This window comes from Tetrao urogallus (genome assembly GCF_951394365.1).
Source record: "Tetrao urogallus genome assembly, chromosome: 14".
Classification (NCBI taxonomy): domain Eukaryota; kingdom Metazoa; phylum Chordata; class Aves; order Galliformes; family Phasianidae; genus Tetrao; species Tetrao urogallus.
Window position 1 is genome coordinate 4,798,206 of NC_136827.1, and position 24,249 is coordinate 4,822,454.

At 37.0% G+C, this 24,249-nt stretch overlaps 1 protein-coding gene across 4 annotated transcripts in view; it reads right to left on the reverse strand.

Moving 5' to 3' along the window:
• The window catches only part of TENM2 (teneurin transmembrane protein 2), a gene marked incomplete at both ends in the record, with an annotated part of 471,616 nt that overhangs the window by 413,061 nt on the left and 34,306 nt on the right, over positions 1-24,249 (reverse strand). For all 4 annotated transcript variants that reach the window (XM_079542339.1, XM_079542338.1, XM_079542337.1 and 1 more), the window contains one exon: positions 17,739-18,014. In XM_079542339.1, coding sequence (XP_079398465.1) covers positions 17,739-18,014 — 276 coding nt within the window. The remainder of the gene's footprint in view (positions 1-17,738; positions 18,015-24,249) is intronic.

Below are 24,249 nucleotides of genomic sequence, written 5' to 3' on the forward strand. Positions count from 1 at the left end.
CACAGGTCTAACGTGGGTGAGTTACAAATCACTAATAAGGCCACTTTGACGTGGCCTTGTTAGAAGGCAATCAACAATTTCTTCTGTTCCCTCCTATGTGGCCTTTGCCTATGCACTGAGATAACAACCAAATTCAACTCTTCGTGCAGTGAACTCTTTCAGTGCAACTTCTTTCAACTAGAACCGCAAATACCCTATGGCAGGAGAAGGTACAAAATTTATTTTTAAGACTATACTGACTTACTGCAAAGCTAAAATACAGTTCGTACTAAACATTACTAAAATTAGTCGTGCCATTTGATTTTTCATCATTCTAGTAACAAACAATCATGACCTGATACCAGGAATTGAAAAGAAATGCTGTTAGAGGCAGATCTACCTTTTGCAGCAGCTGCAGCTGTTCAGAGGTCTGTAGCTGGGAGGACTACAGGCATTCTTCATTTCCCTTCAAGACAACCATTAAAGACCACAACGTGCACTGTACACACAGTAACAACAACTGTCAACTCCAAAAGATCCACCAGAAAGATAATCATACTCAAATCAGCTGTATGAAAGTTTTCTGTATGCGCAGTGGTTATTGTATTCTTTTACATTGTTTCTTCTAAAACACAACAAGATGCTGACAGTGAAATTAGATGCTCTTACACTCCAATTTTTACTTAAAGCTCAAGCCTTGATTTTCTCTGCACAAACCTCATATAGATTTATATTTTGACAGTGAGAAGTGAGAAATATTTATAGTTAAAGAAAAGGAAAAAGGAGAGAGTGCTTCAAAGCATGTTACATAATAATTATCTTTCTCTGAAAGAGAAATGTTTTTAATGCTCAAATCTGGTAAGCTGGAGGAGCTCACTGGCATAATAATTTCCAGAAAGGATTCCCCAGCAGTGCAATAATTTGCGGGCTGACTAAAGCCCACACAACAGCTGCACCAAGACCACGGCAACTTTCCTTGGAAGAAAAACTTCATTTTTTGTTAACACTAAAGTCAATGTCCAGCTAAAAGTTGCTTAATACACACACAGAAACAAAAGAGAAGATGAGGGAAAGAGAATAGTGTGATATGGGAACATAATTTTATTAAAACGTCACCCTACAGGCTCCATTTTTTCATAAGTGTCTTTGGCAAAGAAGTTTTCAGGCAAGCTGCACCAGCACACTGATTTCCATGTTTTAACAACCCAAGGGGAAATATAAAAAGACTGCAGACTGCTGAAGAACAAAAGAAAATCTGAGTAGCAGGTTTCCAACTTTGCTATACTGAAAAGTGAAAAACAAAACAGGCTCTGTCAAACCAAAAAATCAACTTCCTAGGAAACAGTAGGGCTAGAATCATCCAACATGGTGACCTTCAAGGAGGACAGGCCATCCCCTCCCCACGGAAGGACCAGCAGAAATGCCCCCTCCATGCTCACGTGGCAGATCTCACTTGCCCAGCAGTTGGCAGCAAGGCTCTCAGCTTTAAGGAGCCCTCAAGTGACACAGGCCTTGCACCCACAAAGGGCAGGAGGAATGCTCAAAAAAAAAGAGCAGTAAGTTGCTCAGAAAACTTAATTCCAGGTATTCCTGAGGGGAGCCAAGGGGGTGGAGGGGGAATCAAAGCCAAACCTCCACTGACTCCAGACTTCATACCACAGTGCAAGTCCTGCCTTATACAGAATCCCTGCACCTACCATACAGCACTGTTTGAACTCCTGGGCATTTCTATGTGCCGTACGCTTACATATCCAAGGTCAGTGAACTTGCTACTGCTATACATACTAATGCATTACAAACATCTTCTGAATCCATGCTTCTCACTAGGAGAGCACTGTGCTTTAAAACCTGCAGTGCATTTTTTCCGAAATGTTCTTCCTCCTTCTATGGGAAAAGATTTTCCAGCAGCCATTAGCTACAGCCATTTTCACATCTCATTTTAACAAGCTATAAAAGCAGAGCAACATGCCAATTACATGAAATAAATAAAATGAGTACAAGATGGCTAAGAAAACCTCCCGCATTACACATATTTGTTAGAGAGTGTATTAGGGTTTCACTAATGCATTTATAATCCTGCAGAACGGTCTGGCACATCTGCAGCTTCAGCACAACAGAATGGCAAAGATGATACAATCCTCCGAGAATTTCTATTTAAAATAATTTAAGATGTGTTTTATGTATACCGAGGAAGCTGCCAGTCAATCTGATCTTCAAACACATTGAACTCCACAGAGGGAACTCTGGTAAACTGCAGACTGTTCACCTAAATGCATTTATTTTAGCAACATGAAAACTAGTTGCTGTATTTGGCTAATAATATGTTGCACATTTGGAGCTCTGTTAAATACCTTAATTGTGTAGCAGAGAATAAGGCAGTTAATTTACACAAAAGGACACAGAGGTGAATTTTATGTCTACATCCCAGAACAAAATAAGTAAATTCACTGAACATATGGCTTATTAAATCTAATAGTTCCTTTCCAAGATGATTCTGATTGCCATGTTTTGAAAGATAGGATTTTTTTTTTTTTTTTTTTTTTTTTTTTTTACGAAAAAAAAAATCTTTTGGATATTTGCCGTTAAGCAGATATGCCATCTGTCTCCCCAAATGAAAAGAAACTCAAGACTTTGATTACTATTTTTCTAAGCAAGATTTAGGGTAATGTATCTCTAGTACGTTGATTAACTAGATCTGACATCACATCTCAGACCTGTTTACTATTGTTTTTCCAGGAACTTCCCACACGTGTGCAGAGAAGCACTCCAGGATATAACTTGAAAGGCCGTAAGGAAGATCCATCACCTCCTGCACTGCTTTGAGGTCTGTGGGTGACACCATGTAATTCAAACAGACATCCGGTATTTTCGTTCCTGTTTTAAGGAGACAGATGCCTAAGGTGTAGCACTCCAAACTGGACTAGGAATTCCTGCCACAAAATGCTGTCATTAAGGAGGAAAAAGAGGAAGCCTATCACAAATTTCATGTTAAGAATATATACCAGAAATAAGACGCCGGCCTGACATGCCAAATTCTTGTAATTTGTGTGCTGGATACTTGCAGTCCTCAGAAGTACAACACATTTTGCCTATCTAGTTTTCTCCTATGGAAATCTTATTCTTCTGCAGCTTTCAAACCACTAAAAGCAGTAACTCACCTGTGTCAGAGCCACTGCTAGGGGCACACATCATGCACCTACCCTGAAGTTGCTGACCCCATGGGAAAGCAGCCAAGCTGAGGAGCAGAGATGCCCGCCCTGCTGCCCTGAGCAAGTTCATGGCTAAGGAGGTACCAGCAAAACTGCTGCTACAGGAAGGCTGGACGGGGTGGTTCAGACTCAGGAGGTGAACAGCACTGCTCACTTAAATCACTTGAAGCACTTCACAAATGAGCTGTACAAAAGTAAATCTAAATGGCACGGCATAAAACCACATGCAGGGAAAAGATTAAATGAAAAAAAAAAACAAAAAACAAATCTGGTTTCATCACCCAAGCCCTGCGTACACTACAGAATTGATTTATTGCTACAACACTTTTCTGCTACTCGATTTAATAGCTGCATTCGTCAAAACATTCATCAAAGCCACACGTGAGGCACAGCAGGCAGCTCCCACAGCCCCAGCACTGAGTCCCAGTGGGGCAGCCCCAACTGCTCCTTGATGCCATGCACATGGATTGGCCACATGAAGCATACAGTGAAGCCAGAACAACTTGGAAGGGACATCCAAGATTATCTAGTTCCAGCCTCTTACCACAGGCAGCGCTGCAGAAAGAGAAGGTGCAGCACAAGGCCAGGAGGGCACTTAGAGCCTCATGGGATGGGCTAAGAGGAGGCTGCCATCAGCAGGAATCCTTGAAGTAGCCATAAGGGAATGGAACACAGCAGACTCCCTACACGCTGCCATGGGTTTGGATCACACATGTAAGATGAAAGTAGGGCATATGCTGCGTGTTATGGTTTCAAGCCAGAGTATGTCCCAGGGACAGATCATAATTCTTAGGTAACAAAATTACTTGGAGATAATTACTGTTCCAAATAGTTGATGTACAATACTCATTAATAATAGCAGTGAAATGAACTTACTTAACAGTAGGGTTCTTTCACATAAGTTCTTTGACAAAATTACCAAAACTCACATGCTGAACTTCTCTGATATCATAAGAAGGTCTGTAAATAAAATTGCCCATCATTTCATTTTCAAAGATTTGAGAAACTCTTTAAAAGAAAAATGAAGTGTTTTGAGATCATCACTAAACAGAATTTATTTCATCAGTTTGGCAACCATTACCTACACTGATGAACAGGGTTTTTGTTGTGCACAAACAGAGTATGGACTACCAGCTAGTAATCTGAGCACAACTGCCAGAACTGGGCATGTTTATTCATGGTTCCATACCTACACCCACTGTACATTTCTAAGATTGCCATAAATTCACAACTCGTGTGCATACATCAGAATTCTTCTTCATTATTGATAGTTTATAATATATTATAAACATCAATCCATTATTACTCAGAACCTCTCTTCAAAAGCCACTGGCATTATTTAATTTGAACTTAAATGAACTTGTAAAACCAAGATTTTTCTCCAATCCTTGCAAAAATCCTATGAAAATTAAGATTTAATAAACTTCATTGAGACATAATGCACTTAAATAAGCATCATAACAGCTCAGCCTTGTGAGATGTACCTTGCTTCCCATAAATAAGTAAAAAAAAATATACAATTAAATATACTGTTATTGAAGACTATAAATGTAATGAGAATATCTTGGTTTTTTTTTTGTTTTTTTTTTTTTTTTTTTTTTTTTTTTAATAAGGCTTTTCTACAAACCTCATATGTAAAGCTGCAACTTAGACTTTCCTCTGCTTCTAGCTTTTGCTGCAGCTGATCTTTAGAATAGGTTTCACTGTATTTATATTTTAGTGCAAAAACTATTAATTAATGGTAGATCAATTCAGAAACATATTAAGCATGAATGATTCATGTGAATGCTCACATAAGAAACATGAAACAAATTATCACAATATTAGGTGTTTTGGTCCAGCATCTGTCCTTGGATACATGTCTCACTGCTATCAAAGTCAGTTGGGTGTCTTACTAAACAGCAGATTTTTTTTCATAATTACTGAACCAAGTCTGTTGACTGTAATTACTGTTAGAAACATGCGACTTATGTCCATACTGTTATGTGCCAGTTAATTACTTCCATTTTAAAGAATTGCAGTTTCATTTATTTACTTTTAAAAAGAAACCACAAGAACATTAATTTTATTTACCCTGCTTGCCTTACATTTATAGTACATAGATTGTGCTGAGTGGCACTAAAAGCCGATGCTGGTCTTCTGAACAGTCACTGCATTACTACTGGTTGTATTTTTAGACAGAGCATTCCAGCATATCAGGGAATAAAAATCTTATAAAATACAGCATGTGTGATAAATATCAATTGTTTTTCTTATCACACTCACTCTGACATGGTTCAGAGTTCTCACAAGTGCACGCCCTGCAGAACTTGGCTCTTGGTTTATGACAAGCTTATGAAAGCAGAGTATGTCTTTAGGTCTCTGTCTGCACTAATTTCAAAGTCACAGCCTTCTTTCTCTTCTCTCCCCTTGTGCACGTTTGTACATCTTTATAATACCTTCCAAATAATTTATCACATAGTAAAGATTTAAAAAAATCATTATCCTTTTGATCTAAAAATCCTTATATTTCATCTTTAATATGTTCTTCTGAGAGGATCTTTCTGGAGAAATTGCCACGTGAGTTCTGCCCCTCTGAGATATAACAGCAGAGCTCAAGTAAGACGTTAGGAGCTTCAAATCACATTTTAAATTATTTGAAAAGTTTTTGTTTGTTCAGAGCCTATTTCCCTCACGCAAAGGAAAACGAGAATACCTCTGCAGTACACAGGTCACGAGACTAACATATGGGAGATAAAGCCCAGTTTTTGAAAGCAGAACAAAATTTATCGTCACAGAGATAATTTTAAGTATTTCTAACGTGCAGCTGTTTCATGGAGGGGCAAACATATAAAAAAAACACATTGATTTCTCTTGATAATTTTTGTATGAAATTCATTACTTCTTTAAGATGAGAAATTCCTCTATTTTTTCAGAGCTATGCAAAGAACTCATCACAAGCAGGAAAAACTACCCAGAACTTTGCACATTCATACTGTAATATTCTGCTTCACAAATAGTGTTCTTTAGCCATCCCATGTCGAATACAACTAGAAAATTACCTGGAAATACACTGAAGTCTTAAGCTCAAGGCACCATATTATTCAAAAAAATAGGAAGGAAGAATGTACTTTCTTTCAGGCAAACACACACAGCACAAAATTTTCACCAGGTCAGAAAATAACGGAAAAATAAAATATTTAAAAACACTAGTAGAAAAAAAAAAAATATTGAAAAGGTTAATATAAATTGTTACTGTCTTAAATCATAGTAAATGTAGAGCTATCTGGTCCACCTCCTTCACACTTCACAATTTACAATTATTTTCTTTGATGCTGACTGTGAGGCTTCAGAAATTATATTCCAATTCTCCCCAGCCTTCCCGTTCAAGTGCCACAGTGCTGATTGCTCCCTTATGCTTTCTCATGATCTTTAGCCAAACAACTGGACTGAGGATATGATAGCAAACACTGCTCATTAACGTCTGACTGCTGTGGCTACAGGTAAGTCTTTTAACAGTTACCCAAGTTCTCTCACTTAAGCTCTTCTCTTAAAGAAAAAAAAAAAAGACAAAAAAAAACCACATAATTAACACTGTTACCATACCAGACAGTCTTCATCTATTCTATCATCTATGGAAGCAACATAAAATGCACCAATTCACATGACCAAAAATGTGAAAGCATAGGAAAAATTCTGCTTTATATTAATAGAAATTGAAAAGAGTAGCTAGTATTCTCTCAGTTATGAGAGCACATGCTGTGCTCCATTATGAACACAACGTCCTTCCTTTGGGTAAGGACACTAAATCCACAAAGAGTGAGATCATAGGTGAGAGGACGATGGTTCCAGACTGAGTAAGATAGGAAGGGAACAGGATTCATGCTCACTTCCCAAAAATTGGGATTAAACTGAACATGGATACTGATCTTTACATATTGCCAGAGAAGTCAAACGACAGATCAAAATAAAGAGCATCTCCAAGAATAAAAACTGGTTAAGTATCATAATAGAAGGGGACTTGAAGTATGCAGCAATTATCCAGTAAATTAGAGCTGGCAAATTGTCTAGATGATCAAGACTCAAGGAGACTTTGAGCAGCTACCCAGGGATATATTGACAGGACTGGGAAGCTTTATTATTTCATTATTCAATATCGAAAAATGTAGAGAACTCCAAAAAGGAAGGAAATGAACTGAATTATTTATGTATGTTGTTAGCTTTACAAGTAACTCTGAGTTGCATAAAAATGAGAAAGAGAATAAAACTCTAAATACTTGTATATCATTCACAAACACAAAACAGATACAAATTCTCAACTCCTAGTGATTTTTTGTCATTCACTCGCACGTTAACCACTCAAGACCAACAGCTTGAAAGGTTTGCCACAGTAAAGCAGTTTAATAAGGTAAACAACAGGACTTACAGATAGATGAAAACCATCACAACATATTCTATTACTGTAGCATGCCTCTGTAAACTAGTATACTCACAAAAACAGTAAAACATTTTTGGTGGCAGGTTACTTGTTTCATTAGCTGTTCTAAACCTAAGCATTTTGATAACTTCTCTCAGCCTCATTTGACTCCTCTTTCCTTTGCACTTAACTTCCTGCTATTTGCTCTCATCTTTTACCTTGCAGAATGAAAATACAACCTTAGCCTTAACTTAATCCTTCCTACCCCAGCGTTCTTTTTATTTATTGAACACACAACTTTTGAACACACTTGATGGACATGTGGCATTTTACTTAGGAAAAAAAAAAAAAGAAAGAAAATAGTTCTAGCAGCAAAACAGCACTCTGTTGCACAATTACATCTGTATCTGTCTTCTTCCTACTTACACTGCATGGTATAGCTTGAAGCTGTTAACATTTCGTGGGAGAGCAAAATTGAAATAATACTACTTAAAAACAATTCCCTTGTTTTGAAATGGGAAAAATGAGTTATTTAATAATTAGTCTTACTGCAAGTTTGTCAACTAGAAATGCTGTACAGAAAACTGATAAAATCTATTTATTATCTATCATCACTCAAGTTATAAAAAAACAAATAAATTCCCCTGGGACTCTTAATTATTCATTATTACAGCTCAGCATCTGAGAAAACAGAAGCTAGATTTTCACTCTTGAGCACTAATTTGATGTTGAGAAAAGTCCCTTAACCATTTGTGTGAAAAAATCCAACTGCTACCTTTCAATATTTCTGAATGACAGTCAGGGCTCTAAGCAAACAAATGATGCTCACATATCATGCCTCGCCTACAGGCATGTTATTATAATTGAATGATATTATGCTGTCTTACAAGACCGTATCTCGGTTTCAATAGGGCAAACATGGCAAGCAAGCATCAGTTTCCATAGGGACCTTGAACTTTGCAGCAATACAGTTTCATCGACTGAACACTCTTCCTCTCCGTATCAGTAATGGAAAGCCTTAGAATGACTTGAACAGTTGGCCATCTCTGAGATATTCGTAACGCTCTCAAAAACAATACAAAGCAAAAACCCAAAACATCAAAACATTCTTTTCATTTAATTGTTGCCCAACTGTAAAAATCTGTCCCAACGATATGTTATCTGAAGGTCCTCAATAATATCAAAAAGTTTGTAATAATAATTAAAAAAAAAAAAAAAAAAAAAACCTGAAAATTTCTATCTTAAGTTGTGCAAAAAGAAACTTGATAATTCATATCTGTATTTGGTTTGTATAAACGGCTATACTTTGTATTTGAGAGCAAACAGAAAAACATTAAAAAAAAAAACAGATTTAGAAATGAGTCACATCTTGATTCTAAGTCCAGTCTGAAGTACACTGTAAATGGACTGTGTCTGTGATATACTACATGGAATAAGTAAGGTTCTTAGAGTCCGGCTTGTGTAAATCTCCACACCTCTCCACAGGTGGACAATCATGTTTGGATTACCTCACAGACCCAGACTTCAATACATAGAAGTCCAAGGCTCTTGCACAGCATTAATATAAGGAAAGGGACCTTCAACTGGATGCCTTTAGGACCCAGCACACAATCTATCAACATCTTATTCTGTGGCAACTAAAACTCTTTCAGCATTCCCCCCATGTCAAATTGTTCTCTTCTGACATTGGTGTTGTCCCGCTGTGTGGTACCAATTATCAATGAATATGCAGAGATTTTCTTGCCAAGAAAGAAGCAGCAGAGTTTGTATGGAACTGCAATACAAGTTGTATTACTTACACATATTTATGAAACTTAAGCACAAGTGGAGAAACAAATGCGTCCTCTTTTAGGATTTGGTTCCAACTAATGCTAGGTTTCCTAAAAGCAACATCTGAATAATTGAGACTACACACAGCTCTGCTGCCAGTAGTGTAAAGTCCATAAGACTTTTTCTTGACACAGCTCTACACAAAAACTGTTTGTTTTTTTTTTTAACACTAGATTGTGGAAGATCACAGCAATGGCACCCTCTGGTGACAAACATAACACATTATAATGAGATGAACCATTCAGCCTGGAAAAACATTTAAAGCTACCTTTTCTGCAAACCTACTACATGGAAAGCATTCCCATGGCAAACTGCAGGAAGTAGGTGAGTATTTTTAAGGACAGTTCTAACTAGCCTGCAATAGGAGCCAATTTTAGTGAAAGGGCAAATTCTTCAAATCAGTTCAATTTCTCTGTTATCATCGTATCTTCCTTGTATTCTATTAAGATGTATTTTAGCAAAAGACTGAATTAACCAACCATACATTAAAAAGTTCAATTCTTATCAAAATTGGTTATTTCACATTCACATATGGTTCAGATTTCAGCATGTTATTGGTAGTGCTACCAACGGCTTTTGATATGTTGAAGAACACAAATGAGAGGTTTGTAAACCAAAGACTTAGCATTCATGTGTATGTGAAGTGGACTAACAGCTGCTCATAACACATCTTCCACTCGATTCAAGAGGCAGAACTTCAGCCTTTCTGAAATCTCAATCATCCCCACAGTTTCTTAAAGAGGGAACGTGTCAGCAATTTCAAATGGTACAGAAGGACTTAAATATACACAAGTATTTTCCTTTCTAGTGTCAAGGAAGTAGGCTGCCATACAGCATTTAGAAGCCTAAGATCTTTTAAGAAAGGTATCTTTAACTTACGTAAGATATAGAAAATTTAAAATGAAGAAAACAAGTAATTTCTGGATTGCATATATCATGTTACAGAAGAATTCTGTATTACAGAAGAATCCAATTCTGGTAGGACTTTCTACAAAAAGCTGAGTCACAGACATTGGGTAAAGATAGGTAAAATTCAATACTTACATTTTCTTTCCTCTGGTTTAAGGAAGGGACCTTAAGGCACAACTGTATTATTTACTTCTAAAGAACTATATTTGTTCATAATAAAACAAAGGAAGAATATGAGATCTTTCTTGAAATTTACGGAGTTATTTTACAATGAGCTCCAGTTATTCTAATGCATGCATATATTAAAACTCCAGAACTTAAAGAAGTTCCTGTTTTCTAGGTGAATATCATTTATTTCTGAATAGATTGTCATATTTAAAGATTACAGCAACAATCACATCTAACATATTCTTTCAGACAAGTTGCTAGAGAACTTGAAACGAACACTGCAAAGAGTGTAAACACAAAATATATCAAATTAAATATTTAGTAACAGCATTAATACTTAAACAGCCCTTATACATGTGTAGATAGACGTGTACAGCAAACAGGCATTCACTCTACACGCACAGAGAATCCATTGGCCAAACTCAAGCAAAGCAGCCTAAACAACAGGTTGATTAGAACAAGCACTGTGCACCTATACCTAATTATGTGCTTATTAGTGAAATATGCAAGCCTATGTAATTAGGGAGGTGATAAACAGTGGGATGTGCTACAAGAACAAAAGTACCAGTATCTAGCTTGACAAATTCAGAGGAAGCATTAGGTGAAATTTCATAGCTGTTTCAAAGAGAAGACTTAAAATAAATTCAACACATGGATGTCCGCATTGAGTGCTTCAGTTTACACGGGAATGTAAAATACACCTATTTTTATGCTGCACTCTGATAAATTTTGTTTCAACAATGTGTACAGCCAAACCTTCCTGTAACAGTTTTATCTCTCATCAGCCACTCACAATGAATTCATTACCAAGCTGGATTAATGTTATCAGATACACATTTCTGTTAAGGAAAAGTACAACAAGGCATTATTCTAATTCAGTTGTGCTTTAGAACAAAGGCACTGCTGCTTGCTTAAGTGACCTGTATCATCTAAGTTCACTTTATTAAAACTAATAATTGACAAACTGAATGACGAGCTGTAATTTTTTTTTTTTTTAAATACAGTTTCGTCACTTCTGTTTCGTAGATGGAAGGGCTCACAATTAAAATATTAATTGAAAAATCACAACGTTATGTTGAGATAGCTTTTTTTGAAAAAAACCTGCCAGTGTTGCAACCTTCAGTGATAATGCAGACAAAGCTGCATGCAAAAGCATTTCTCTCATGCTCAGGAAAAGCAGGTTACAGCTAGCATCCACAACTAATGAACTCAGCTGTGGCAGTATTTTGCCAGGTAGACTTAATTCACCAGCCGATATTTCTGTTTCCCTTGATTCTTGGGCTAAATACTGGGTTTTGTTTCCACCTATATGCCTTGGATGATGTAATTATAGAGGGGGCTATCAGGTATTCCAAATAACTCACTCTGAAGAACAAAAATGAAAAACGGAAACTGCTTCAGCCAGGTCCTGATGTAGTTACATGGGCAGAAAGCAAAATGTTCAGGCTCAGCAGCCAGAATGAGGCATTTAACGTGGCAGAAGTACTAAAATCCCTGACATCTAAGAGAAATGAAATCTTACAAACTTCACAGACGTGAAGCTCTAACTCAATCAAGATGGCACTGTTTAACCCTTTCTAGCCAGGTAAGCAAAAGTACTACTGCAGCCACACTTGCACTCTATCTGGAATATCACCAACACAGTGTTCAGAGTATTATTCAGTTCTTTTACTCAGCCTCTGAGTAGCATTTACTCTTTAGTTCTTCCCAAACCTGTATCTTTAGCGTTATTTTCATTGCATCATTCTTTGATCTAGATTCTTTGAACACTAGAGCGCTATTGGGTTATATTAAGATTGTAACAAATCTTTAAGATTTTATATACTGTCATTTCGTATTCCTGTCTTGCACAAGACTTTAAAGTTTACCAGCAATACATACCTATTTTTTGTCCTTAGCTCCATCATTTAGCCTCCTCCCACAATAACTGCCTAAACCACTTACCTGGACAATACTGTTGTTGATGTACAGTCAGGTCTTTACAAGTTTTTCCTGCTAGTCAGTTCCTCTATTAGGAAACTACTTCCAATCAGAAGTGTCCTCACGTTTTGAGCGCACATCAAAATTGGATGTGATTTGAGTTCTGATATTGTGCTTAATGAGTTTTTAAATTTATCATTTACAAAGTACTTCACATTCCTTCCTGGAGAAGTATACCCATGCATGAGCTAAACCATCCAAGAGCTCTTCCTTAAGAAGCCTTGCTGATGTATGAAGCACATGCTTCCATTTTCTGAGTCTATGACATTTCATTTAAAACCCTTGAGACCATCTGGACACTTTTGCAGCTATGAAAAGATAACATGATTGTGATGGCTCTTCCTCTCTTCTCTGCCCCTCCTGTTGCTCCCAAGCTAACTGGGACCTGGGTAGGTCTGGGAGGTAAAAGTGATCAACATGCCCAGGGACCACAAATGGCAGAAACTGACTACCATGCAACATACAGCAAGCACACAGCTTCCCTGCTTCCTGCACACGGAGAGTAAAATGAAGATATTCTTATTTTTCCTAACTCGACCTGAGACTTTGCAGATCTGATCCTACTGAAATTTCACTGTTTCACCAACTTGTTAATTTGTGGTTTGTTGTTTTTTTTTTTTTTAATTTTTATTTTTATAATTCACTTCCCCACAGCCCAAAGCAAGTATTTTTTTATTAGAAATATTTAGGAATAAAAATTAACTCTAACTTCTTAAACACAAACAAAATCCTGTTGTCAGGAAGATTAAAACCTACTTTCAGATCGGTCTTATCACACTCAGAGGTTATCCTGCAGAAGACAAAATCAAAATTTTCTGAAGAGCAGAATCACAGTTTCGCCACAAGCTTTTCTGCAAATTATGAAGTGTGAAATAGCACACTGAATAAAAAATAAAATAAGGAAATATTGAGAACAGCATGTCAAAATTTAAAGAGTGAAAATAAGAAAATAAACTCTTCAGCTGTCATCTGATGGTCTGATGCCTCCGCACATTACTTTGATGTGGCAGTACCTTTCCTTTTCTATCATAAATTTAAGCCTGTTGTTCAACAACAACCTGGAAAAAGCCTTGGTTACTCTCCTTATAAAAGTAAAGTATCCATAAAGTATGAGGTTAGTTTGAATTAAGATTTGTTTTTGATTTTTTAAGATCCACTTTACATACACATTGGAGAAATGACAAAATGAAATCAACACCAGAAAACTCACAGTAGAAAAAAAAAAAAAAAAAACAAAAAAAAACCCAAGAAAACATGATTTCCTTTTTTTCTTCTGTAAGATATAATAAGAAATTTAAGAGAAATACAGTTTCTCATATTTTATCTTACAATATCCTATACTTCATTCATTCTACTTAATACATTATATATTTTAATTGCACATATTTTTAATAAATAGGATGTACTTGCAGTATTTTCTGGTATTCAAACCAAGGATTTGAAATTTACTACAATAAAAAAATACCAAAGTGATGCACTTGCTGAACCTGATAATCGTTTCTCTGAGAAGCATCCTGCAGCACATTCCCATAGCACCCGAATCCTTACCCTTGGTGCTGGAGACCAGCTGCCTCCAACAGCTAGGGAAGGTCTCCAAAAAAAAGGGAGATTAAATGAGGAGAAGTTAAGAGTATGGCACTACTGGATTAAGCAGCAGGAGTCTCCAGATTCATTCAGGTAATGTAGCCCTGTTTGGAACCTCACCTCGTAATAGCTGGGCTATCAACACAGAACTACTTTTGCAGATTTAGAATTATTTCCTTCACACACGCTTCACCTACAAAGAACTACCAAAATCTCAGAGTTTTACAGTGGATTTCAAACATAAACATAGATTCTCACAGGTATCACAGAGACTGCAGATCTGTCCCCAGTGCATACTGTACCTATCTCCTCCTTAATTGTGATGTTCTGTTTCCTTGCCATTCCTAAATTGCAAGTTACTTGATTTTACTATGGCTTAATTCTTTTGTTTTTTTAAAAACTCCAGTTGGGGGGGGGGGGGGAGGGGAAAGACGTGGCAGCCCTGGTAGAACACATGCTTCTAAGTCATTAGCTAAAAATAATCAAGACCTAAGCTTTACTCTGGAAATAGGAATGTTATAGATTTAAGACTGACCATGCGACAAAGGATGACAAATGCTGCTACTGAAAAGCTTTCCATTATGCTTTGGAACAAACAGTTACTGGATTTAATAAACAAAAGTAAACATTCAGGAGCCCTCTGGTACATCCCCTACACACTGTATCTGCAGGTGTACTGAAACAGCTCTCTACAATGCTGGCACATGACATCAGAGGTGAGCTATGTTTCTAACTGGCTGTTTACACTTGGATGTATCACGAAAACTTTGATTCACTTAAATCTCACTGCTCAACAGATCATGCTGCATAATAATTTGGTGACAGATTTGCTTTTAAATATTTACGTCGCTATGCCTAAAGAAGAGATAACTAGATTGAGACAGCATTAAAAGTTGCAAAATATGTTAAGAATTTAGAGCCTAATCAGACTTACAAAAAAAAAAAAGCACTTCTTTTCACACTAGATCTTCTGTTTTGTTAGGAAGAATGGTAGTGTACCAGTAAAAGTGAATTTAAATGAGTCATATTATTTTCATGTATCTATAAGCATTTTGAACATGTTGATATTTCAAGGTTCACAAATTTCTAATCTATGATCAAATTACATCACACCAAATCTAGAAGGCAGAAAATGGTGAAAAGCTTTTGAATGGATTTGAATCAGTACGGCATCAAACTGTTAGAGCAAGTATTAGAAATCAAGTCACCTCTGGGCTACTTAGAGGCATACAAAAAATGACATATATATGTTCAAATATTCATATATACATAATATGTGTAGAAAATAAGAGAAGTGAAAGGTTTTTTTTTTCTTTTTGTTCCTGTTAGTTTTTGTCCCCCCAACTGCAGCAATATAAATTGCCCCTTTTGCACTTCAACTACTGTTTTGTAACAATAGTAACGTACCAAGGGAAAAAAACTTCAACAACTCTTTAAATAAATTCAGTGAAGTCTATGCATCACAAGTTCCCCTAATATTGGTAGGCATAAATGGATAAAATCTTGTAGCAAGAAACGTATTGTTTTACGCCAGTACCTTGCAAATCTCAAACAATATCAGAAAGTAAATTTCTCTTGAAATACAGATTCTTGTTACTTCCTCTTCAAGATGAATACCTAGCAAGTTATTGATCTGCTTCTGAAGGACACAGTTTTTATTATGTAGGAAACCACTGCTGGGCACAAGTGCGAGAAATTAATGATGGTTTTGTAAGTGCCCACACTGCGGTGCTGAACCAGTGGGGCAACTGTCAATCTATATGATAATACATCCCAAAACTTCATAAAGTCAGTGATGTGAAAAGGCATTGATTTTTGAGCTAACCAGAATTTGTGAGAAAGAAAGACTAAAAAGTTTACTGAAGTCAACACCTCTGTGTATACAGACAGTTGCGTGATCTTTTTTTAAACAGCCAGACATAAACACTTATCACAAGAGCCTTGCCATGTAAAAGTGAATTCCACACACTATTTCGTTTCCCACACACTATTTCGTTTCTTCCGTGCTCTTTTATCACGTCCTCCTTCCTTTTAGTTGTTCCTTTTGCTTATTCTTTTCAATGTTAGAAAAATTATCTGTTCAAAATGGATTCAGTGCACTGTATTTCCAATTACTCAGTAATTATAATTCACTTACTGTAACGAAAAAAAAACACCAAAATAAAGCAAACAGACTTCTTTCATCAGTGTCTGCAACACTATACAGTTAGGTCTTGAGATCAAATTTCCTGAGACAAAAGGTGTGGAAAAGGGCTTCCCTCAGCAATGAAGAAAAACTGCCCATATATGAAGGGAATTCCTCCAAGAGCAATAAATTCCAATTGTTGTTTGAGCTTATCAAAACTATAGTGAAGTAAATGTAATTTGACTTCTTTGTTTGAACTATTTAAAAACAAAATTAATTAATTATCCAATCAACAACACTTTTTTACAATCATGGTTTCCTTGTGCTAGCATATACATATTTCCTCTTCAGTTTTGATGAAGAAATATATTCTGCTATGCCTATAGAGAAAAGATGTTGCTTGAAGATTCAATTTAAATCAGGAAAAAACGCATGCTCTTGCAGAAAAAAATCAATTGCACTTTTCTGAACTTTTTCAATCAATATAGAAAGTGTAATTCAGTTTTACCTTGTTTGCTTTAACAAGGAGTTGATTAAGTTTCCAGTACCTATCACACCTCTGCTTTGCAGAAACTGAGACAGCTGCCACTGAACGTAGGGAGGAACCTCCAATAAACAGGAAAGAAATCCTCCTCTGTTAAGTAACATCATGCAATAAATTAAATTTTGTGGTAAGCAGTATGTGCAGCTGAGACCTGGTTACCTTACCTGGTATTGGCTGCCTGAGTAATTGCTCCAACATCAATATTAAGGAGACTCCTCTCCACCTTTGCATAACAGCAAACATCAAAGCTTTTATTTAATATTTTAACTAAGCTGAGTTTGCATCTTCATTACTCTGTGGCACAGAGGACAAATGGCAGCAAATCCATTCTTACTATTTTTCGTCTCTAAAAAGATGTGCGCACAGATGATTTGTCTGATACATTTTTAGCAGACATGAGAAACAAGTCTGTGCTATACGCATCTGAAAGGACAGCTGGCTTGATGGAGCTTCATCAACACTAGTTAGATGCTTTATCAACAACGATTTGTGCATTGTCTAAAGTCTCATTTCTACGTAATTAATCACCTACTCTTTGCCTCAGTATGATGCACAAGTTTGCTCAACAGCCCCTTATATCTACAATAACCAAGTGCAGAAGTTCAAAATATAAAAACTCATGTGAAAGCAAACAGTACCACTGTTACAGCTACCAGCATATTGCAGATTATTAATATTACTTCAAGCTGTGAAAAGAAATCACACAATATACTATTTTTTAAAAAATCTGATTTCTCATCATTAAGTTTAAGTTAATAAATTCTGAATATAGTTTTCTGTGAACGGTTATTACCTGGAAAGTAAATTATATGATAAACCATATATCATATTATGAAATAAGCATGTCATAGCTTCCTGATATTGACATTAAAAGAGTATTCCTAAGCAGCTTTAATCAAACAGAGAAAGAAAAGTGAAAAGCTAATTTTTAGAAGGACACTCATGTTATTACACATGTGCAACTTGAATATATATATACACATATATATATTTAAAAAAAAAAAAAAGCCCTACCGTTTTCCTCATCTGACTTGTTTTCATTGTCGGAGTCGGTGAGGGTGAGAGCCGAGTTTTCACGACTTGACAGACCAGAACTTCGCCTGGATTTGATCCCTCTTCCCCACAGCCTGATTGCATGCTCTGGAGACATCCCTCCCTCTGTGTCTGAGTCAGCATCAGAGCCAGTGCTCAAGGAATAGCCTTGATGGAGTATTCCTATGTCCGAGCAATAGCCGCTTCGATGGGGAGAGGGCTCACAGATTCCCAGTTCTGCGAGGGTAAAGTTTGTTCCTAGAAACGCAGTTAAAGAAAAGCAAATAATTGAAAATCTAGGAGATCTAAGTTTCAAAATAACAGAAAATGTATATCTTTCTTAACTATGCTGTGTGCTAAGGCTTTGTAATTAATTGCACAGAGGAATCCACCAACTTACGTAAAATGTATTGATTATAATTCAAACGCATGAAATACACAAAACAAGGGTAGATTTTAGGTTACTTGTGACTACTATTTTGGCTCCAAATTATTTATCACTTACGTATGTGATTAATGTAAAACTCCTGACAAGTGCTAATGAGGAGACTTGCTTTAGGTTACATATCTAACCTTGCATTCGTAGAATTAGAGCCTTAGCTTTGAAGTTGAACATTTGATCACTTGGAAAGAAGCTGCTTTTCCTACACAAGAGTATCATAAATAGAGGCGCTTTTTTTTGTTTTTTATTTTTATTTTTTTTTAATTTCATAGAAAACAAATAGTTGGGAAAACAGTTTACAGAATAGCGAATCACTTGAAAAAATCCAAATCTACCAGTGATTAAACAGGAAACCCTATGATCAGTGTTGCACTTCAATATCTGGTGGGTGGGTTAATATGTGCTGTAGAAATCAAAATATGTGGATCTCAAAAACACTCTGTTTTCTATCTCTATTCACCAAACTTAATAAGGCAGCGAGAGCAAGGACACCAAAATAAAGAGGTCACCAGGTGTAAAGGCAAACATTTCCAGATTGGTATCAAAATGTGATATTTAGCAGTTAGTTAACTGCAGCAGACAAAGTCATTAACATTTTGAAGGCACACAGAGTCCCCCACCCCAGGGTTCTCAGAAAGCATAGGCTTGCTAGTTGATTTCTCCTTATTTGCTTCCTACAGGAATGAACAGAACTACTAAGAAATGAATGTGGAATTATTCACCATCTCTACGGCTTTTTAGGCTTTTGAAAAGCAAAGTGATTTCCGCTTCATTACAACAGGCTAAAAATGAATTAAAGCAGACTGGGGTCACTGGCAGCATAGCTGCCAATAATGTAATTCACAGTGAAACTAAATCCGTTGCCTGTATCTCTATAATCGTAGTTGCATTTTGTCCAAAAGCAGTTTATATTTTCTCCTCTTCTCCAATATGTTTACCAAAATGCCGCTTTATTTTGGAAATTCACACATTTAAAAAAAAAAAAAAAAAAAAAAAAAAGAAACGACACCCAAACACAAAACATACAGAACAAGGTTGCAAATTGGTGACCTGCACAGTGCATGCTGATGTCAGACACACATCATGAAAGTGAAGCTTCTGAAGTTTTCTCGTCTGCTGCTGGCATAAATGTCCATAAAATACAAACCAGTTATGAATACACTAGCTTAATTAAGCTATTTTACATACATGGTGAAACATTTCAATGATATTCTGTAGAATTTAACAGTCATTAGAAGCTCTGATTACTTCACTCCGATTAGCATGCTTTATTGACATGAGAAGTCGAACTACAACATCTAATGTGCGAAGTAATTTTCAGAGGAATTCTTCATTTGTCTGAGGAAAATAGTAAAGGTACTGAAAGAGGAAAGTAAACACAGCAGTCACAGAACCCATTCATCCATCTGAGTTTTGTCACCTGAGGATCTGGCAGCTTCCAGAAGCATGGAGAAAAAGCCTTGAAAACTGACCAGCTGTTAGACAGTTAAAACAACTGGAGAATGGAGCAGATCAACTCAAGAACATGAACGGAAGCAATCCACTGAGCCTCTGGAATAGAGGATCTTCCAGATGTTTTTCACATCTATAAGTATTTATAGAACTTACATATATACATATATTAAGGCATTTTTCAGATAAATCAATTTTGTATCCAAATATATATAAAATGCATCTGTATTTACGTATACTTTGATAGCTCACTGCTCTTCATTTTACTTGAAAATCTGAGGAAAAAGCTGCAGAAGCAGTTATGCTGTCTAGCCCTTAGCTTCACCTGGATTGGGTTCTCCTACATCTCTCATTTCCCTTAAAGGAAACTGTCTCAAATAACACATGATCCACTTAGATAATATCCCCCCATATGCACAGCCACAATGGCACATTAAGGACTCACGGCATTAGTAAAGCACTGCTGTAAACTCAGAGGATACATATGGCTTTAGGAGCACCAATATTATTTATCCAGAACTTCAAAGCAAAAAATCCTACTATTACTTTGGAAATAAAGTACCTACTCTCACACAAGAAGAGAAGATCCAACTCAGCACACATCCTCTGGTGCTGGCAGAACACTCCACATGGGATACTGAGGACAGAAAGGTCACCAGGAACCACGGCAGCCTTCCCCATCCCTACAGCCCCCGTGTGCTGAAGTGTGCACTGACCCAACCGGCCTGAGGCCTCAGGGTCTGCTTTGAGATGCATCTTCCTTATGACTGCCCAAGACCAGGACACCCGGCCAATCCAGACCTCATGGAATGAAACCCAAGGAAAGCAGGCGTCACCTGCTTTGCCATATCCTGAAATTCAACTTGTTCTGCTGCATGTTCACAGTGGGAAGGCTGACCCATGAGCTAATGCAGCCAAGGAAGATGGGTGATTCTTAGTGTTGTATACCCCATGTGCTGCCTTGGGGGCTTGCCAGTAACTTTCAGGGGTAGAGAATAACAGCATTTCACTGCAACTTCACTTGCATTGGAGAATTGAAAGGGGGTCAGGATACATTCTTGCACATTCAAAAATGAGACTGTTTTCTTTCAGATTCTGTAGCATCTACTACATTGCTGGTGGCACTACGTGAAAAGAGATAAATAACATATGATGCTTATCAAGGGAAATTAAAGGAATCTTTCCCTTGAAGGAAACACCACACAAAAGGAAAACTTCAATGGTTTTTGCTTTTTCGTATGTAACGGAGCTTATTAACCTCCATCATTATTCCCCTCATCCCCATCTGCAGAAATCACCAGACCACTTTTGTTAAAGAAAGGCAGTTAACGCCATCTGCTCCCTTAAGGTGTATGCAACTTCTCATGCAAAAATAGATCAGCAACATGGTGGTTTAGAAATGTAATATAATGTCATATACTCCATGATCACACCTATAATCTGCATGCTGTGAGTTCTCTCTCAATAGAGCAGAAAAGCTTTGTTTTCTTTCTCATTTGCATATGACTAGTACACCTTTCAAGCTCATTTCCTTTCACAGCAAGTTAGTAGGTAAGTTAATTAGTGTACAAATATTCATCAGAAGTGTGATTAATTCAATTATGTGCAATTCTACTTATCCCTGCTAAGACTAGAAAGCATTACCATGAAAGTAAAGGTTATTCTCACCTAACCTGTAGGCAGAGGTCTCACGTGCTTAATTACAAATTACAGGAATCGCCCTTCTGAAGATTAATCTAATCCAGCTGTGGTCACTACAAAATGCCCCCAGAGAAGATATCCAAAACCAGTAGTGCAAAGATATGGCAAATTCATCTTCGAATTTGACTGGATCAGCGGTTCAAAATTTTGCTAAGTCTAAAATCAAAAGAATAAATACTACTGACGTGACATTCTCTGCTACTATAATAAATTTACAAGAAGTTGGGATTTTTTTTTTTCTTTTCTATTCAGACATTCCATCTTTTGTCAATTTTTCTGCTATGCTAACAGCTATAATGATTTATGCTGGCATGAGTACCACAGTTTAACTCCAATCTGTGGTATACAAAGAGGTCATTCTTTTTAATAAACTGTGGTGTACACTTCTTAATCTTTCTCAGTTCTATACATGTTCATTCATTATAATGACAGAGAGGACAGATGATCACACTCATTTTTTAATTTGCTTATTGTATATATTTTTACCATTAACCCTTTTACTGGTCTTCCTTATCAGATACAACTGCCATCTTTTTGATTCTACTTCGTTTTCCTCCTTCAACTTTTTGGGGGTTAAAATATCCTTGAATCAGAAGTACTTTTTCTGTGCAAGATGCAGGAAATTTAACCACAGGATCACAATGAACAGCCCCTGTGGCAAATGTCATATTTGCATGAACCGTGCCTGGAAAATACTCCTGTTAACATTTTTTAACAGCATTTAAAATTCAACAGAAACAGCATGATTTTCTTAAAAGCAAAACCATTCCAGGCAGTCTTAGTCCCTTCCACAGCAAACAGAAATCTGCACACACATTACAACATATACTTTCTATTTGAAAAATATTTTCTAGCTTCTCTCCTCAATGGCAGCTAAATCCTTTGTCTTTTTTCTAATCCTCTTTCTGCCATGCTTCTTTCTGGCTTGGAGATCCCTGGACCTAATAGCAGGATAGAGACAGTTCTCTTCTCAGCAAGAACTCAGTCAACAGTTACTAATACCATAGGCTACATCTACAGTTAAATAAAATGTTGAGGTTAATAAAATCAGGCACCTAACGAGATTTTGGTCTAGATCACAAAATTAGACAATCTTCCCTGCATTTTCAATAAAATTTACTTTCATTTGGTGATGATAAAGTTACTCTCCTGTTTTCTGTCCTTCTTCATTCATTCTTTATGTACCACATAGGGAATAAAATATTATTAATTACTTCATACACATTTTCTGCAGGTGTCTGAATGTAGCCTCTGAGAACATCTCAAACACTTCATAATTTATCTTCACCTCCTTGGGAGGTGAGCTTTTCTCTCTGCCCTGTAATAGCTTTTAAACCACAGAGAAGAATACTTACAGAAACCTTTTCCCACAGCACAGACAAATTTTGGCAGAACACACCATACATAAAGCATCTACAATGCAGCCCAGGCTACAACACAGTACTTCAGGGTAATACCTGATATTCCTAGGTAGGCTTTCACTCACAGTAAACTTTCCAATTTCTCCAAGCACTCAGTAACATTAAAGACATTTACCACAAAGAGAAGAGCTGTTCCTACAGATATGTCATTCTGAAGGACACAGGGCAAATGTAAGCAATTGAATAAGGATCCGTGCTTTACATCCCAGAGGCATTGAGGGCAGCTGTGGGGACAGCACTGTGCAGAGTGGAGCACAGAGAGCAGCAGCTCTTTGGCACCGGGCATGAGCTTCACAGTCAAACCCCATAACACTTCCATGAATCCAGCAGCTACAGCGAAGACGAGCAGACAGTTAACAGTGACAGCCTTTCCAGCCTGGGAACCTCTGATCCAAAGGCTGGAGATAAGCTTTCATTTCACCAACAAAATAGTCATGTGGAGTTTGCACTGCAGACTAAGCAATGGATTTTCTTCTCAGAGCTGCTCAGATATTCCTCACCTGCGCTCCAAGAAAAGCAACTCTAAGTAGGTAGAGTTCACGAAAAACTTCAGCCTAAGTAGTTCAATCTATCCAACTTATGAGATGTTATTAGAAGAAATGGAACATAAACTCAGCTATACACAACACGCATACAAGTTCTCCGCTTCTCAATGCACCATCAGTTTCCTCCATTAATCAGCTTATCTTTAATGAAATGTATCATCTATCATTTAGTAGGCAATAACTGTTCTGTGATCAAAATCAAATTAAAACCCACAGGGCTGTGTGTGCTAAATATGCACAATACCTGTGTTTGCATAACTATCTCCCATTGCAGTGATTGCTTCCCAGGCGACCTCCAGCAGAAGGGGAGAAAAATCTGCTCGTTTTAGGGCTACTTAGTGTCTAGAGAGACCACAAGTATGACCAGAAATCTGACCCACTCTAATCCGATTTTCTGCGTTTTTTGTGAAAGTGACAAGAAAACGTGAGAAATGTTCACTACTTGGAACCACAACAATATGCCTTTTTATTTTGTGAACAAGACTTGAAATACTTCTCAGATCTGATAAAAGACATGTGAACATTCTGAAATTAGTTGTGCTACATTACTCACATCAAAATACATCCACAAAAGCCAACAAAAAGCCACATACATCCAACAAAGAAGTTAACAACTGGGCTGTTGTACTGCAGAAACTAACTTCCACATCTTAAAAAGAAAGACCGAAAGCAGCCCACTAGAGCTATGATTGGAGGAAAATTGGCACCGAGTTTGTTCCTTTCATCTGTAAAATGAAGACAACAAAACCGCGCTATCAAACTATTACTAACAACTGTAAAAATGATACAACTTGCCTCTGCAACAGTAAGTAGTGCATTTGTTGGGAGAAAACCTGCACCCATTCACACTGTGTACTGTGACACACCTCAACAAGAACACAGCTGTAAGCTCCTAAAAGTCAGGTTCTACTTTGACCTGTACAAGTAGCAGA